General features: G+C 32.7%; 1 protein-coding gene across 2 annotated transcripts; it reads right to left on the bottom strand.

Moving 5' to 3' along the window:
• Positions 1–1,679: 1,679 nt before the first annotated feature.
• LOC134273172 (ABC transporter G family member 20-like) lies at positions 1,680–17,236 on the bottom strand. Of its 2 annotated transcripts, none has more exons than XM_062755346.1 (20): positions 16,835–17,236; positions 16,395–16,509; positions 13,391–13,550; positions 11,832–11,986; positions 11,229–11,336; positions 10,928–11,027; positions 10,466–10,540; positions 9,460–9,531; positions 9,210–9,309; positions 8,913–9,024; positions 7,164–7,326; positions 6,923–7,026; positions 6,463–6,536; positions 6,156–6,271; positions 5,774–5,844; positions 5,073–5,265; positions 4,855–4,927; positions 4,582–4,668; positions 3,513–3,617; positions 1,680–2,620 (listed from the first exon to the last, which is right to left on the bottom strand). In XM_062755346.1, exons 2-20 carry the CDS (start codon positions 16,502–16,504, stop codon positions 2,514–2,516), a joined length of 2,085 nt encoding a protein of 694 aa, XP_062611330.1. In that variant the 5' UTR covers positions 16,505–16,509; positions 16,835–17,236; the 3' UTR covers positions 1,680–2,513. The 2 variants fall into 2 exon arrangements, with proteins under 2 accessions (XP_062611330.1, XP_062611329.1); XM_062755345.1 differs by having other exon boundaries at positions 16,395–16,506.
• Between the last annotated feature and the right edge of the window lie 1,875 nt (positions 17,237–19,111).

Genomic DNA, 19,111 nt, shown 5'->3' with positions numbered 1-19,111 from the left:
GTTCTAAATACAAGGATATTATTTACAGGTTTTTGGATATGCAGGAATTATCCCCCCCCCCTGAAATTTTAAGAAAAAAGTTGCTGTTGCTTATTCTTCATATATTTTTTTCATTCCCTTTATTGCATTTCAAGACATTTGTCTTTGGTTTGCCCTTCCTCTTTTTAAATAAAAAAATTCCCTACTGTAATAATAAAGAGTAGGGAAATTTGTTATTTATAAAAAGAGAAAGGTTAAAAACGTCGAGCACCTGTGGCTGGAATTCCTACGAATTCTACCCCATGGCGGGGCCCTTGCTGACTGGTCAGTTTTCTAGTTGATGTTTATTTACAATAGTGTGTAAAGATTAAATATACAGAACTTAGATTGCAACCCTTATGTAAGAGGATTTAGTACTCTGGTGTGGGTGTGTCAGGTTATTATTTGGATGATCCAATATCTTCTTGATTGAAATGCATGGGAAAAGATTGAAGACATAAAGAGCTAGCACACTTTAAATATTATGAAAAAAAAGAAATTGTTATAAAAAAAAAAAGAGAGATAATAAAGTGCATATGATTTATTTATCACTTGATAACTTTCTCTCATCAAAAGTTAATAACTACTCATTAACACATTACTAGAGATATCGTAAAAATTAAGTCTTATCAGAATGTTTTTTCACTTCTGATTGGCCATGCTATGAAAGTTTTCCATTTTTGTAATACAAAACACCACTTAATATTTGCTAAAAATACTACTCTACTATGACTGATGTCACAATTTATACAAAAAGAGTCAATTTTTATCACAGACTTGTATCCACCCAACTTCTGGTGCATACATATAATTTATAAAACAAATGTAAGTGATGAGGAAAAAATAAACATTTTGTATTATGCTACCTACACAACAATTGTTAATATTTTGTTGGAATGTACCATATACAAGTATCTTTTATCACAGCTCAGGCTAAAAGTACTCCTCAAAAAGAACTAAAGTTTAGAAGTTTTTAAAACTTCAAGTTTAAATTAATATCATACATTATTATGCTTCCTGTCAGTTTGTCTCTATATAACCCATACCCTACTATTTCAGTCATAGTGTTCCAAGGATTTATATAGCGTAAGCATAAAATGCCGAAATTAGTGCATGGCATCCATTTTTGAGGAATTAATTGTACAACGCCCATATTTCCGGGGAATAAATTATTTTTTATTCAATTGACATAAAAGATAAGTCCACATTTTCAAAACTATTAGGCAAAGACGCCGTTATCTATAGTACTGTACTATAATATATATAAACTTACCGGTAGTTTCAAATATTTTACACTTACAATTAAAAATAAACAAAATAATTCTTCTAAAATGATTAAAATATATACATTTCCCCTCTCCTTCACTGAAATACTATTTACCGAAAACTATCTGTAGATTTTTACGTACAAGCATTATTAAATGACTGTTTGGGGCAAAATCAATTAAAAATGATTATAAAAAATGTACATGTTGCACAAGGTGATATTTAATAGACAAATGTAATAGGTGATGAAAACATTGGGAATGAAGAAAATATTGCCATTTTTATACAGTAACTACACTCAGCATATTAATAACAATAGTGTTGTGTTTTGCATGTACTATGCCTAAATAGCAGTCAGGGTTTGACACATATTATACAACTCTATTATATAAATATAACATACATTTCTGCATCTTTCTAAAAGCTCTTTGTAATATACATATGTGATTTCATCACCTCAAATAAAGAAATATTTCTAAAGCTTGCAATATAATACCGGTATCTAAAAAAAAATTAAATTGCACTGAACTAGTTCAAAACCATAGAGAAAACTGTGTGGAGAATGTATTGTAAAGTATTAAAATGGAGTTATGTTATTCCTGATTTATACACTCAGAAAGCACATTCTTCCATCACCTTGGAACAACTTTCGTGTTTTGTACAGAATATACACTACCGGGTATTAGAAACCAAAATCATAAAATTGAAGGCAATTTCTTTGGAATATACAATGACTAATAATTTCACAAGCCTGAAAGTATGCGTACAGAATAATGTGAGCAATGTGTATTTTTATATAATAAATTCACAACAAATTTAGGACTTGGGGGAAATATAGGGTGATAACATATTCCTCCCAAAATTATACTGAATTAAAATCTTCACATGAAGGGAGACAACTTCTCTAAATACTGGTAAATTAATAATATTAGAAAACTGGATTACAAAGTCAACCAATAAAAATACACTACTGAAAAAGAAAATATTGCAATAAGAAATACATATAATGTCTTAATGTATACAAAGATAACAAGGGTAAAAAAAATACTTTAAAAAAAAGTCTATGAAATGAACATATATTATAAAAGTGACAACAAAGGAATGATTTAGAATTGATTGTCTTGTTAGTGTTAATCTTCTGTTAGAATTGTTTTATTTTATTGGTATAAATCTGTCATTATATAAATAATCTCTCTGTTTTTTGTGCTGTCAGTGATAATCTCCCTGGTTTAACTCTTGATTTTGAGGATGATTCCTGCCAGAGCCAGCAGACCAAAGCTCCAGGCTGTGTTAACTAGGTATCCCCTCCATACCGGCATGTCCAACAGCGTCCAACCTGGGGAGAGTACAAATTATTATTGATAAACTCCATAAACCTTCAAAACAGGCATAATGTTCTGATAAATGATTTCATTAAATGTTCTTTGTTAGTAAAAGAAGTTTTTAACAAATAATTTTCCAGTGTTTTGTTCAAATTTCAATATCTATTCCTTGTTCAAAACATGAACATCAATATTTATCATCTGAAAATTGTCAAACTTGTAAGGAATATTTAAACATTTATTTTAACATAAAAAAGTGTTCTATCTAACCTCAAAGTATCTTCTAAATGAAATACAACTGTATGTTCCAACAACCAGAAAAGTGTTCCAACTAACATTAATAAGGTGTTCCAACTATCATTAAAGTGTTCCAATGAATAGAAACAAGTTCCAATGAAATATGTGGAGATAATGAACAGTATTCCACCTCAAAAGTCCATTAAACAATACGAAACAGGAGCAGAGCAAACACGGACCTCCGAAACATTAGAGGTGGAATGAGGAACCTAACTAGCCAATAAACAAATGTTCCACCTAATGAAGTATAAATGTATTTGAACTAACAAAACAGTCTTCCACCCTAAACACACACAAAAAATATCCAACTAAAATAAAAATACTCCAAAGAGTAAAACTATTTAAAGAAACATAAAGCTGAGCAAAATTACATAAAAAGAGTTATACACATTACAAACAGAAAGATATTCAAACTTTAAAAAAAGTATTCCAATTAACAGAAAAGTGTCCCAACTGACATAAAACTATCCAACTAACAGAAAAGTGTCTCACCATGGGTAATTTATAACATAAATTTAATTTTAGGTGTGTTGGTATGACAGAATGATATATATTAAGAAAGATACATATTTGCTTTAATTTTAGCAGTGAGGAACAGAAAATAATTACCTCTACTTAAAATACATCTCATTGCTTCTGCAGCATAGGTCTGAGGAAGACATATACTGATATATCTTAGCCATTCAGGAATAGCTTCAATGGGCCATATGATCCCTGCAAATAAAAAGAAAGATTCAGATTTTTGAAAATAAATTCCATTCATTTATTTTTCTCCAAAACTAGTCAGAGGTAAGGAAACACATGTCATCAAATTCTATTACATGTTTTTTACTATAAGTGGGAGATTCGTCATATAAAAACATTTCATTTGATTATAGTTACCACCATCTCATTATCAAGTCTTATAAAAAATGAATCCTATTATCATGTGCTTATAATTAAAGGTGCAAAATAATATGAAAAAGGTATAAACAATTATTTTTCAATATTCCATAACACCCGAAGGGCGTTATAATAATTTGATCACATACCGATTTTTCATAATCCAATGAAACTCAAAAAAAGTGATATTTTATTTCTTATATCTATATTTTACATTTTTATTCATATTACAAAGAAATATAGGCATTATTTAGGCTTTGATTTCTTAATGCAACGTAAAGTATCTACGACATCATGTGACGTCATAGTCAGAACTTTCCAAATTGCTCGTGCAGTTTGCTTTCCATACGCAAGAATGTCTGATCATGTGACCAACTGCATGTCATTGAAAATTGAATTTCAATTTAATTAGCATTGTTATATAAGGAAAGACATCAGCAAATGTAAGTATAATAATATGAAAAAGGTATAAACAATTATTTTTCAATATTCTGAAAGAGTACAAAATACTGATTTTTAGGTGCATGGTTTCATTGCAATAGCTGGCTCATAGAGCAATAACAGACTCATACAGCAATAGCTGACTCAAAGAGCAATAGCTGGTTCATAAGGCAATAGCTGGTTCATAGAGCAATAGCTGACTCCTAGAGCAATAGCTGGTTCAGAAGGTGATAGCTGGCTCCTTGAGCAAAAGCTGGCTTTTTTTGTGATGTTTAATACTTCTTTGCCGTCAAATCTGTCAACTCAGTGTAACAAGTAAAATTATAGTAGGTTATATCCACCGAATTCTACTTACCACTTAGAAGTAACATGGGATACACAGAACCCAGAGCCAATTGTATTGCTGACGACTCGTTCTCACAGACAGCTGAGAAAATTACACCTGTAAAATCAACAACTAACAATTAGAATCAAAGTATGAGCAAAATTCTTTATTATTCATGCACTCTCCAGACAGATTATTATTGTATGAAAATTTTAATGAAAAAAAATACATTTTCATCTTTTAAACAGCTGCTCTTAAGATGGCCTAAATATCATCATAAATTGAAGGCAACATAGCACTGACCTAAGGTCATTCCACAAAATCCTTGACCCATGACCAGTAAAATGACCCAAATCAGGGGGCCCTTGTAAGGAACCTGCAAGGAATTGATCACTTCATTAAAATCAGCTAGCTAGATTCTTCATAAAGTAAATCATTTACAACAAATCTGCATAATATTATATGTTTTTGCCTATCAGAAAAGTAAAAAAGAAAAAATACATTCAATAATGGAAGTTAACCTCAAAAACTGCCAGAGCAAACACCATGACCAGGGCCACCTGCACAACGAGAACAAACAGCTGGGTAAAGACGTGGGCTAGCAGAATCTCGAAGGCAGACATTCCGGCTGTCAAACTCCGATCTAACAGACCCTCCTTCTTCTCAATCACAAACGCTAAAGTTGTAAGTCCAGTGGCCATGAAAAAAGTTATACTGAAACAAAGGTCAATTGATTAATTTCTGACTAAAATTTCAAAACAATGATTTAAATTAAATGAGAGCAAAATTTAAATTCTGACACCTTGACTTTAAAATTGCCCAGGTGTAGACCTGAAGCTATGGTATGGCATACATCCTCATGTGTCTGTTAAAATAACAATTACCTGTTACAGCTTATCATAAAATATTTGTCCACATATATACATTGTTGGATTTGTTGCAGTGTGCATTTAACCTTTTGCAAGAATAACTGGTTTGGGGCAAAATTCACCATTTGCAATGAAATAAAATTTAGAACTTCAAATTGAATAAGTGAACATAAAATTAGATTAGTACAAATCACATTTAACAAAATGTTTAAATGTATTTTTTAGAAATAATAAACTTTTGGTGTTTTCAATAAAAATATAACATTTTCTGTATTTTTTTAAACCTAAATAAAATAACCAAAACTATATCGTATCAAAAGGTATACGGTAAAAGGATGACTACAGCTTTATACCTGAGTATTATTCCAGGTGCTATAAAGTTTCTGAAGTTGGGATCCTTGCTACCATAAATAGGATCATTTATCTGCAATTAAATGGAGTACGGTATAGACTTGATTTTATCATTCTTAATTTTCATTAATTTTGGCATGAGATTGATCTGACAAGAAAATAACATAATAATATGAGTAGAAGACAAGATCACTCATGGGTATCTGACAATGATAGTTTTGTAAATGTAAAATTTAGGTTGCATGGGATCAATTGAAGCTAAATATGCAACATCTTGTATCATGGAAATTGTTCCAAATTCCAAGACTTTTGCCTGTGATTCGAATAGTTATCCCATGAGACATGATTTTACAAATTTGTTTTTTTTTTTTTAATTACATGTACCTTGATAGGAAGCTGTCCTAGATTGGGATTCAGACTGAATGATTGTAGTAATACTTCAGAAAAGGCTTGGAATGAACTGGTAATAGACTGTTCTATCTCTAATGTTATCTGCTGGTCTGAAAGGATCCAATCTCTTTTTAACTTACTTGCGTTTACAGTGTTTATGAGCATGTACAGTATATCATCCTGGTGGGATTTGTTTTAAACACTAATAATCTTGATCTATAATCAGCTATATACAATCAGAAATATGATAAATAGCATTCTATAATTTTTCAATAGACTCTACTGACTGAGACAAACTTACTGGTGGTATCTAGATACAGCTGTATACTGCTCCCCTCAATCGTTTTGTTGTCCACACCAGATATATTGGTAAATCTACAATGTACTTGGCAGTTCTAGAAATGTTTACATTATACACATACATGTACATCTATATAATTAAGGAATCACTGTCTAGATTGATGGGTAAGACCGCATAAATTATTCCACATTTCAGGCCAGCAGAAAGCTAGGCTAGCTGCTATGATTTTGAACACAGCTGAGATTTGAAAGAAATAAAAGTTTAATGATACATGTAAATCATTAAAAAACAGAATCAATTTTCACTTAATTCCTCTAAAGATTTCCAATCAAAGAATTCATAGAACATATGTAGCCTTTTTTTTATCTGTAAAGATTACATAAAAGAAAAGGAGTTGAGACTTAGTGGGAATTACAATATACTGTTTTCCTTACAAGTAAGTTTGCCTGTAGATACACACCTTGTGAGTAAGTCCTGAGTGAAGTTCTCCCCTATACCAATCACCCCCCATGTTTCTCCTCTCCTCACAGAATCTAGAGCTGCATTCATGTCTTTGTACATCACCTTCGTATAATTTAACGAAACTGTTGACAGTTTTTATATTTTTGCAGTATGATAACAAAATAAGTTATTCTTCAGTCATTTCTTTAAAGCATCCAAAAAAAAAAACCTGCAAGTCAACCCATACATACAGTTTTTACCTTACTAATTGTTTCATTGTCCAGTTCCCAGATAAACACTTGTCCAAGTCCTTGTGTTTCGTTGTTAACAACAGCCATTTTTAATCCATATGGAGGGCTTCCAATACAGAGACAAAACAGAATGATCTGAATAGAAGGCAGAATGAACTGGAACAAAAGAAACCTGAAACAGAAAGTGATGATCATTAAAGGACCAATGCATTATTAAAGTTCTCGTAAATCTACTTTCTTGAACTTTTTGCAAGTTAATGGAGGCAAAAGAGGCAGGTTTCCCCTACCACTTTCTAAAAGGAATATGATATTCAAACTCCTTTTAGCAGTATGATCTACCTGACATTTTTACCAGCTTCTTTATGAACCAGACAAAAAGTGTGGGTGGAGTACCATGAGAAAAGGTAAAGGTGGAGTACCCAGACAAAAGGTCAAGGTGGAGTACCTCGACAAAAGGTGTAGGTGGTGAACCCAGACAAAAGGTGTAGGTGGTGAACCCAGACATAAGGTGTAGGTGGACTATCCAGACAAAAGGTGTAGGTGGAGTAACTAGACAAAAGGTGTAGGTGGAGCACCAAGATAAAAGGTGAAGGTGGAGTACCCAGACAAAAAGTGATGGTGTAGAACCCAGACAAAAGGTTTAGGTGGAGTAACTAGACAAAAGGTTTAGGCAAAGTAACAAGACAAAAGGTTTAATTGGAGTAACAGGACAGAATTTGAAGGTGGAGTATATGCAAACAAAAGGTGTAAGTGGAGTACCCAGACAAAAGGTGTAGGTAAAGTACCAAGACAAAAGGTGAGGGTGGAGTGCCCATACAAAAGGTGTAGGAGGAATACTAAACAAAAGGTTTAGGTGGAGTACCCACACAAAAAGTGATGGTGGAGAACCCAGACAAAAGATGTAGGTGGAGAACCCAGACAAAGATGTAGGTGGAGTACCCAGACAATAGGTGTAGGTGGAGTACCCAGACAAAAGGTTTAGGTGGAGTAACAAGACAAAAGGTTTAGTTGGAGTAACAGGACAGAAATTGAAGGTGGAGTATATGCAAACAAAAGGTGTAAGTGGAGTACCCAGACAAAAGGTATAGGTGGAGTACCCAGAAGTACCCAGACAAAAGGTATAGGTGGAGTACCCAGAAAAAGGGTGTAAGTGGAGTACCCAGACAAAAGGTATAGGTGGAGTACCCAGACAAAAGGTATAGGTGGAGCACCCAGACAAAGGGTGTAAGTGGAGTACCCAGACAAAAGGTGAAGGTGGAGTACCCAGACAAAAGGTATAGGTGGAGCACCCAGACAAAGGGTGTAAGTGGAGTACCCAGACAAAGGGTGTAAGTGGAGTACCCAGACAAAAGGTGAAGGTGGAGTACCCAGACAAAAGGTGTAGGTGGAGTACCAAGACAAAAAGTGTAGGTGGAGTACCCAGACAAAAGGTGTAGGTGGAGTACCAAGACAAAAAGTGTAGGTGGAGTACCAAGACAAAAGGTGTAGGTGGAGTACCAAGACAAAAAGTGTAGGTGGAGTACCAAGACAAAAGGTGCAGGTGGAGTACCAAGACAAAAAGTGTAGGTGGAGTACCAAGACAAAAAGTGTAGGTGGAGTACCCAGACAAAAGGTGTAGGTGGAGTACCAAGACAAAAAGTGTAGGTTGATAAGAAATTGAACTATTCAATCAATTTTTCTCAGCAGATTGATTGTGAGATGAATTATTTGATTAGAAATCATTAAAATAAAATTATCACCAAGTATATTGAATCCTACCCTATATTTCTCTTCATAAATATGATATTCTTCAGGAACTGGGTAAATATATTTCTAGGTGATGGTAACCCTACTGGGCAGTGCCATTCATCTGTAACCTGTACCAGGGCATCTGAAAAAAAGAAGAATCCATTCTACAAAACTACAAAATGTTTACACAATTTTAAATTACCCTGTAACTTTGATATGGCAAAGTTGTCTCAAAGTGACGATAAAACCTACAAATTCTTTCTAGTTTGTACAAATTAAGGCTAAAGATTATTTTTAATTAGTTATATATCAAATATTTCTAAAAACCAAAATTCTGGGTGTCATGCAGGAGTAGTGGAGTAGTTTCCCCTGCCACCTCATGTCCAGTGTTTACCATTTTCATAACTGGCTTACTTGGTTGGTAACTCTGTAAAAAAATGAATAATAAATGACATGAAAGTTAGTATCTACATTTGGGCATACATGTAAAAATCAAGCAGCTGACACTTTATTTAATTTACCAAATACAAACATGTTATTTTATCAAATAGGAAGTTTGAGAAATTTTTTGCCATACCTCCTTGACAAGATTCATACTGAGAGTGTTTTGATCTGCATGACACAATTTCAGGAATATTGTTTCCAAACTCTAAAAAAAATTAAAATTGATATTAACGCAGGAAAATAAAAATACATTTGAGAATTAACGAGTGGTTCAACACAATATGTCTGATCAGTCCAACATCTCAAAAACTCATCCAACATCATATTTTTTAATCGCTCAGCAAAAACATTGGGTCACTAATTCTAAACAGCAGCGGTAGAAAGGTATATGGATTCATAAAAGTAATATGCCTATAAAGTATTAAAGAGAAATTAAGATTTTTTTCTTTCATTAGATTTAAATAGTTTTTTAGTCCCACCCTCAAGACCCATGGTTTAGCATTATGAAGTTCAAAGTTTCTTTTCTCTTTTACACCAAGATGATTTTTACCAAATTAGGTGAAATTATGGAATCCGGATAGGGCCATGTAATTTACTATCACATCATCGCACCATCATTGTTTAGGTTGATAGTGCGATGACGCGATGACGATGATAAAGCGATGGTGCGATAACAATGATGTGATGGTGCGACAGGCGATACGATGATGTGATGGCTCGACAATGTGATGAAGATGATGCGATAGCACAATGAATAGATAGTGTGATGACGGGACAGTGCGATAGCGATGACACCATGGTGTGATGACAATGGCGCAATGGTACGATGACGATGAAGTGATATCCATTATCACTTCATCATGCTATTGCACCACCGTTATTGTATTGTCCCACCATCGCTTCATCGTTATCGTGCCATCACATTATCGAGCCATCAACCTTTAAGTGGATGCTCGATGGTGCGATAGTGAACTGCATGGCCCTATCCGGATTCCATATGAAATACTAACTGTGCACAATGCCTGTTGGGTCAAAACAGAATGCATTATGTCCCCTGAGTGACTCAGGTACCTTAAATGCAACAATGTAAGAAATTCTCTTAAGACAAACAAAACACATATCTAATTATATATACTTACATCTTCTTTGTAAAGATTGATTAAAGTATTAGGTGAATCTTCAGCAAGAAGTTTTCCATTCCTCATCAAACCAACCTAAAAGGCAAGACCAGAGTAAAATATGCAGTACAAAACATGGACTTGTTTCTCAAAATACTGTGGATTTTGTTAGTCCAAAGAGGCAAGTTACACCATTATTTAGACTGATCTAAACTGTATTCCAACAAAGAGACGTAAGTCTGGACCTAATGTCCAAAAGGGACTTGATTCTCTCTGCTGAATACTAAGCAAGCAATGTTTGTTTGGTCTTAAAATGCACTCTTAGCCACTCTAAACCACTAGTAAATACTTATTTCAATAGTAGTTGTTATATAGTGGTTGCAACAAAGCATCCACAGATCAAATTTTATTTTGCTTACAATACTATGCACTTCAAAAAATTTGGTTAACATTACCTTGAACATTACAGTCCCATTAACTGACCTTGTCTGCTTGCCTTGCCTCCTCTATGTAGTGTGTGGTTATTATGATGGCTGTCTTGGAATTGAATTGTCTTGTTATATTCAGTAAATGTCCCCATATTCTGCAATTATTTATTAAATACATACATGTATAAGCATTTTGATGCAAGAAGTATTTACTGACAGATATAATGCTTCAGTTAATAGAATACTCATACCTATTGGTCATTGTTAGTTCTCTCTCTCACACTATGTTTCTCTTGTTGATTTTTGTCTATTCCCATGTTACCCCCCCCCCCCCCTTTCTCCCTGGACTGACTTACTTTTCTCTGAGTATTGGATCCACCCCTACTGTAGGTTCGTCCAGAATCAGTAACTCTGGCTCCTGCAGTAAAGCAACAGCTAAAGACACCCGTCTCCTCTGTCCACCACTAATAATTAACAAATCTTGCAGTTACTGCCCTTGTTTTATTGTCACATGATTCTGTGGGTTACATGTAAATTTCATAAGGAGTACAAGCAAAGGAAGTGCTTCAAATTAAGCTTATAAATGACCTCAGATTATCACTGTGTGTGTGTGGAATGCAAAGCTTTAGACATCTTCCCAGATATTTAACGGAGGTGCTGATTAAATATAGAGCTATGGTACAATGATCATTCTACATATAGGAAAGATGCAAATTTTAAACACAATTTTAAGCACATAACCTGTTTTTCAACTAGCATGCATAAATAGATATTTTTATACAACAAAAGAAATAAAACATACCCTGTTCAGTCTATTGAATGAAATTAAATAGCATAATAGTAAACAAGATTAAAACTCTAATATGTATTTAATTTCCTTTTCCCTCATCATTTATTTAGAAACTGTCCCCTTACATCAAATATAGGAAGCTAAAATTGTTACTATTTATAAGCTTCACCTTAAATTTTCAATGAGTCTGTTTGCTTCTGGTAAAGTCAGGAACTGGAGGAGGAATTCCGTTCTACTGTCTCTGTCCTCTCTTGACATCCTGTGAATTCTTCCAAAGTAGGACAAGGTCTCCCCGATTGTCATTTTGTAAAATAAGGCTATTTCCTTAAAAATATAATTGTCAATAAATAGCAGGTTCAAAGTGGGGTCAAGGAGTCAAGGTCAAAAATAATCAAAGGGATGAATCCACAAAGTGCCATTCTGTTTTGTCATCATAAATATACAGCTGTAAGAGCTGTCATTAGAACATTTAAAAAAAAATTCTCAAATAGTCAATCCACTCTATTGTTCATAAGTATCTTTTCTGGTATAACATTTCAATACCTGTAAACCATAATGGTAAAAACTGACAGTCATGTATGCACTTCATTGTTTAACTCTAAAGATATTTAAAGATGTTGAACTTTAGACCTGTACTTGGACATGTGCAGGATACATTCATTCAAAGTTGGGTAACTTTAAGACATAAATACTAGATAGACAGGTACATGCACTTAACAAGGAAATTATTCAACACACCTATCTCATACTGATACAATATAGGTCACAGCAACAGCTGATTTATATATTCCTAGATAAAAACTTGTTCAATGTTGAACATATGGGGATGTTGAAATAGATCTTCAAATTAATTTTTCCTTTCCTAAACTCATACTCATCTGCAAAATTTTAATCTGATGCAATATCCGTATGTTAATATCAATGTAAAAAAACTTGTTCAATGTTCAACATATGGTTACTTTGAAATAGATTTTTGCAATTTTTCCTGTCCTAAATTGATACTTATCTGCATAATTTTAATCCGATGCTATATGTTAATATCTTATATGTATATCTATGTCTTGTTCAATGTTGAACATATGGTTACTTTGAAATAAATCTATTATTTTTCCTTTCCTGAATTTATACTCATCTGCAAAATTTTAATCTGATGCAATATGTTAAGCATCTCTTTTCTTGGCAATAAATACTGGTAATATTGATATCAATTGCTATATAAGTAGATAAAAACACCATTCACATGATGTATACCAAAAAAAACCCCATGCTAATCACAAATTTTGCTTATAATTAATTTTTGAAAAGGGATTTTTGTTGATGTAGTCTAGAAGCAGTAGATGTTACTGTCCATTCAACAGATGTCAAATACATGTATAGCAACTGAGTGATGTCATATGAAAACATTGCGATGCATGCATAAGAATACTTTGACAATTTTTATGCTTTCATTCTTCATATGAAATACTGTCAGATGAAATTACCAAGATCTAGCTATCTCTCTCTCCTCTCACAAAATGCAATGTTTGATAGAGAAAAGATCTAAAGAACATATTTTTCTGTACTGAACATAAACTTGAATCCTGATCCAAAAGAAATCAATGAACACTTAATGCAATTTTTTTCTCAAACTTTATGAAACATCTTCTTTTTTGTTTGCTTTTGGTATGTGAATATATCTATAAACAAAAGGGAAAAAAATACAGTGTTATATTAAAAAAAATTTCTCACTTGAGGCATGTACCCCACTAGATGTCCTGGGACCCCATGTCCTCTGGCACCTGGTCTGTTGCCAAGAACGATGACATTTCCAGAATCAACCTGTAGTCTTCCCACAATGCATCTCAGCAGAGTTGTCTTCCCACAACCACTTGGACCAAGAAGTCCATATCTAAATCCAAATGAACACTAATGTTACTTCTAAGGCCAAAAAAAATATATATAAATTTACATTACCATATAAAAAAAAATAGGGTAGGTAGGTGAACACATTTTATTTTATTTTTTTTATTTTATTTTTTTCCGACGGCATTTTTTGGATATGAATGTACATGATCAAATTAACATATCACAAGTGTTCAATATATAATCTTTTACAATTAAATTTCATATCTTGATGCACAACAACTCAAGTGGTATTTTAGTAATATACAACACTGTGTAAAAAATCTTTTAGTTTTCTCAGAATTTTTTTTTTTCAGTTATGGAACATGAAGGTATTTGTAAAGTAGATAATCAAACAATCATTCCTTTAAAAACTCAGCAAAGGACCATATGTGTTACAGAAACCATGAAATTTTTTTTACACTGTATTTGATTTCTGAGCAGGTTAATTTTATCGCTATATATATAAAATGTAAAAAAAAAAAAAAAAAAACAAAGAATGATGAATCTGTTACATGTACATTTGTAATTTAAGTGAAATATTTTAGTGAACAGGAACTAAATCAAAAACAAATGCTTGTTTTTGCCTTTTCCAAGACCTTCTATACTGTTGGTAAAGATTATTATTCTTTTTTTTCTTCTGTCAAAACAGCAACTTTGAGGCCTCATATCTGCTATTTCTCAGAAAATTTTCAGACGTTATAGACGTTAATAAACTCTATCAGAATAATGTCTAAAATTTCAAAAAGCCACTTCCGGTTTTGAATTTCCCTTTAAAAAAATTTATAGGCTTTCGTTTCAGAACTTTAGTAAAGCTGACAAGGAAATTCTACTGATTTTAGATAATAGAAGAATTGAAGTTGTGCACATCGGTTTTTGTTTTTCGATTTCTGTATTCAAAATGGCGCTATATAGGGGTCAAAAATTAAAACGCTTAAAAGAACCAAAAATTACATATTTTTCTTTTTATCTTTAAACTAAAAATATTTTGATAAAATATATAGAACATAATTTGTGTTCATATTAGAAGATCTTTTAAATGATATGTCAGAATAAAGGGTTGAAAATTCAAAGGGATATAACAGGGGCAAATTTTTTCCAATCTTTTATTGAGAATTTGTTAATCAAACAAAGTTGTCAAAATATCAAGGTTTATCTAATGCTCTCAAAATACGTTTTTGTGAATATGGTTACCTTAAGTAAAAAATGCATATTTTTGCCGTTTTTGACAGGTTTTTGGGTAACATGTCTCACTAGAAGCTTAAATATTAATTTTCCTTCCATTGTCGTCACTTCCGGTCAAACCGGAAGTACCAAAGAATGGCTTAATTTTGCTATACTTAACATAGATTTGGAGGATTAACATTTTTGGACTTCATTACTCTTGTTTTTTTGAAAGTTACTTCCGGTCAAAAGACACACTTTTTTTCGCAACGAGCTCGGCTCTAGAAATTTCCTAGAAAACAATATATTTTGCGAATTAATTTTTTTTGAAATTCCATGCAATGGGTATTTTACTGATATTAGTCCCACCTTTCATTTAATATATGTATGTATTTATTTCTTAAAATTAGTTTAAGTAAGTTAAAATTGCAAGTTGTAAAAGTAATTATCCAGAAGTTAGACATGTATTTATGGTGATAATTACGTTTTAAGATTAACTAGACTAATTATGTTTTCCTTTACTTGCAATATTTTTCCTGGTCTTAGTGTAACCCCATATTTAATCATGGCGGTAAAAGTATCTACAATCACGAGATCCTTCATGTTTTCAACATTCATCACAAAACTTGGATTTGGTAAAAAATTAAAGTATGACAATTTTATTTTTTGTTAGCGATGTCGGCGACATTTATATAATCGATGAGTAGCATCGAAGAAAAACTGACAATCGAAACATCTCCAAAAAAGGTTTCTATATTGCAATATTATATTTTGTATTGCAATATATAAAAAAAAATTTTTAATAAATTTTGCTTTTCATCAAAAAAAAACAAAAACTCAATTTTTTTTCTCGAGTTGATATTACAACTGCCCCGTTGTGTGTACGCTAGTGGCAAGCTTGTGGCACAACTTTAAAAAAAAATGTAATATTCAGATTCTGCTTTAACAGAGAGGGCTTTCAGAGAGAGTCGTCTTTTCGTTTCTGATAGACATGTCTCTGGTTTCCGATCAAACTTCACGTTGCTTGCCGCCATATTTTACCTTGAAAGGGGCAAATAACTATTTTTGTAACAATTTATAGGATATCGAACCCGAACCGGTATTCACAAAATAATACCGCGATACGTATTTAAGAACAAAATCGCATGATTAACCGGTTAATACAATCGATCACTAGCAAAGATATCATTTAAAGTGGTAGTACTTTGTTATTACGCTTGTTTTTGTGTCCTTGTAGCGACACCGTTCCAAAATAACAGAGAGCACATGAGGGTGGCCTCTTCCCAATGGCCGCCGCCATTTTGTTTTGTATTTCTAACAGGGGAACTGAAAATGGTGACAGAACGACAAAATCCGGAAATATTTCGATTGTTTTTCCGAATCGAAAAAAAAAACTTTAGGGTCGGCCCCCAAAAATAGGGTCGGTCGGGTAGCAGGAAACAAGACTATTTTTTTTTTTGGCCTAATACCCTGTATATATAAATTTACATTAGATATAAGAATAAGTGGGATAGAAGAACACATTTATAGATGCTTACTAAATTACATAAATGTAGTAAAACTTGTACAATTCATCTGACTGATTTCTATGGAATGTATGGTGTCTGGATAAAACAATTTTTTTTTGGTATTTGCACAGTATTTGGCTATATATATAGTATGTCATAAGAACACAGTAATGACTTGCATTGTTCCTCGTGCCACAGTCATGTCAAGATCCCGTAGGACTTCCAGCTTGTTTTTGCCTTTTCCATAGCTCTTATACAGGTGCCTTGTCAAAACAGCAATGTCCCCCATATCTGCTATAGAAAATTGACATGATTAATGACAGATTTAAGTGAGAATGTTTCCTGTATAAAACCCTAAAATTAGGTAAGACTATTTCAGAACTTTAGTACATGACAAGGAATAAAAAAGGAAAATAACGGTGCATATGTCAAAATGATTTTCCGTACATTCTTTAATTCATACTGCAGTTTTATGTTCATATTCTTTTTTACAACAGAATAGGGTGAAATTCAAAGTATGTTGGGGGTATAACAGCAAATTTTAATCTTTTTATTAACAATTTAAACAAACATAATATCATTTAAATTTGTATGCTCTTGTTTTTGTGAATATGGTTACCTTAAAAATGAGACCTTCTTTTCAGGACTGGGTTAGGTCTAGACAGTTAGATTAAAGTAGGGCCTTTACAAACGATTGTCATTATACATATTGAACATATATGGTTTATTTGTGTGCTTGTTCGAAAAGACACACTTTTTTTCTAGAAGAAATCCACTAATTTTGCGATTACATTTGTTTTGAACATTCAGAAGATTGACGAGTCGAAGTCCGAGTTGATAAACTTGCTAAAGTTGGTTGCCACACACTCCCACATCAAACCGGAAGTAAAGCAATGTCTGTAATAAGTAGAGTTAAACCGAAAGCGTAAATTTTCCGGAAGTGTACTTCAATTTGGTGACGTCACAATCAGAGCACTTGCATAAACAAACAAACAAAAATTGAAAACAAACACTTGACCTTTCTTTAAACTAACAGACATCAAAATATATGAGGAAGAAAAAAAACATCACAAACACCTCCAAAAAAGGTTTCTTTACAAAATAATATTATTAATAATAAAAAAAATAAATACGAACAGGAAAAAAATAACAAAATCAATTTTTTTTAATGATAAGGAACCCCCCCCCCCCACCAAAAAAAAAAAAGAAAAAAAGAAGAGAGAGGGAGAGAGAGCGAGTTAAAGCATTGAAGAAGAGGGAATTTGGCCAAAACACCCGAATAGGAAATTTATTACCCTTGTGTAGATAGATTCTTCCTGAGGATTAAAATTACCGGCTATTTAGTACATTGCATGATTATTAATTATCCTGTGTTATTCCGTCAGAATTTTTTTTTCTGTTTTCTCCTCTCCCTTTGGAAGGGTGGTTCAAATATTGATTATGCATTTCTAAGGGATGGTTTGAATATGATTATTATCAGTAACACCCCTCCCCCTGTTCATGAGAAGAAATATTTTAAAAGATAATTCCCTATATACATCTGTGTATAATGTATATACCCTATCCATTTATGTAATCACCCATCCCTCCTTTGTGAACATGCTATCTACACTATCCACTGGGCCTTGATTTGAAGCAATCGGCACTGGACGTAGTAAGCAGTTGGACCTTTTGGGAAGGAAGAGAGAGAGAGGGGGGGGTCATCAGGTACATGTACTATAGTAGTGAAGGGTTTTTCAGGCTTTAGTGTAATGCTTTTATTTTATAAATTAAGGTAGTCCGATCCTTAGGTTTATGAAATTAGCAGTTACCTAATCAAAACTACTCATAAAAGTATCTCTTAATCCACAAACTTACGTAAATTTATCCACAGTATTTCTTTAAAGTTAAAGATTAAAGTTAATCATCTTATATTGGGAAAATTATCAAATCTCCAACATTTTTGTAGAAAAGGCGAATTGGAATATCAGCAATGCATTTTCTAATTGCAAATTGATCAACAAATATATTTTAGGTTAAAAAACGATAGGTTCCAGGCATGAGAAATGTCATGATTTTCAAATTTTTTGCCTTATATTTCCGTCGTGTATTACATAATACGTAGTGAAGAAGGCTATTGCTATCATTGCAAGACATCACTTCTTATTTAATATCATGCTAATAAACATTGGTATCTAAGGCTGGATTCAAGAAAATCTTAGTTCTCTTAAACTGTTTTTTTATAGGGTACAAATGTCAATTTTTATAAGACCTTTTCTAAGACTTCCAAAAACCCTGAATCTTATAAAGATGAATAATATGAAAATTGTTGCATGAAAAAAAAATCATTTCAAATAAAATATTAATTTTTGGAGTTTTCCTTCCTGGCTGAGGATCGGATATCCTTAAGAGAGCTATTTGCAGAGCATATCTTCATGTTCCGAGAGAAGACTTCATTTAATGTTATAGATCTTCCTTTTTATTTTAATCAATAATCTATATCATTTTTTAGTCTGTACTTCTTCATCATCTTTGTAAATCAAGCAAAAGTAACTTTGAATTGAAGAAGAGCCTTTGGATCATGCAGACGTGTTTTTAGACATTCGTTTTCAGACGTTTGTTTGAGGAAAGATAATCTTTTCTGACAGGTATAATTATGCAGTTGTGGACTCTTTATTTTCAACTTGAACAGGAAGTAAGTGATGTTAGGAATAAGATTACTCCTTAATTTCGTAATTTGCATTAACTTCGCACTAAACAACCCTAGCACCGAGTACGCTTTAATGTGCAGCTCTATGCAGCAACGTGATTTTTGTATTGTCTCGTACTTTTGGAGGTCGTTGACTCGTATCGAGCTAGAAACTTACGTGAATAAAGACATTAATTTAATTCACATGAAAAATCGTTGTTTTTTTAA

The sequence above is a fragment of the Saccostrea cucullata genome, unplaced genomic scaffold (genome assembly GCF_032062105.1).
Source record: "Saccostrea cucullata isolate Sc308-1 unplaced genomic scaffold, CSIRO_AGI_Scuc_v1 ctg137, whole genome shotgun sequence".
Lineage (NCBI taxonomy): Eukaryota > Metazoa > Mollusca > Bivalvia > Ostreida > Ostreidae > Saccostrea > Saccostrea cuccullata.
The sequence above is the reverse complement of the archived record's forward strand: the minus strand, read 5'-3'. Positions and strand labels throughout refer to the sequence as shown.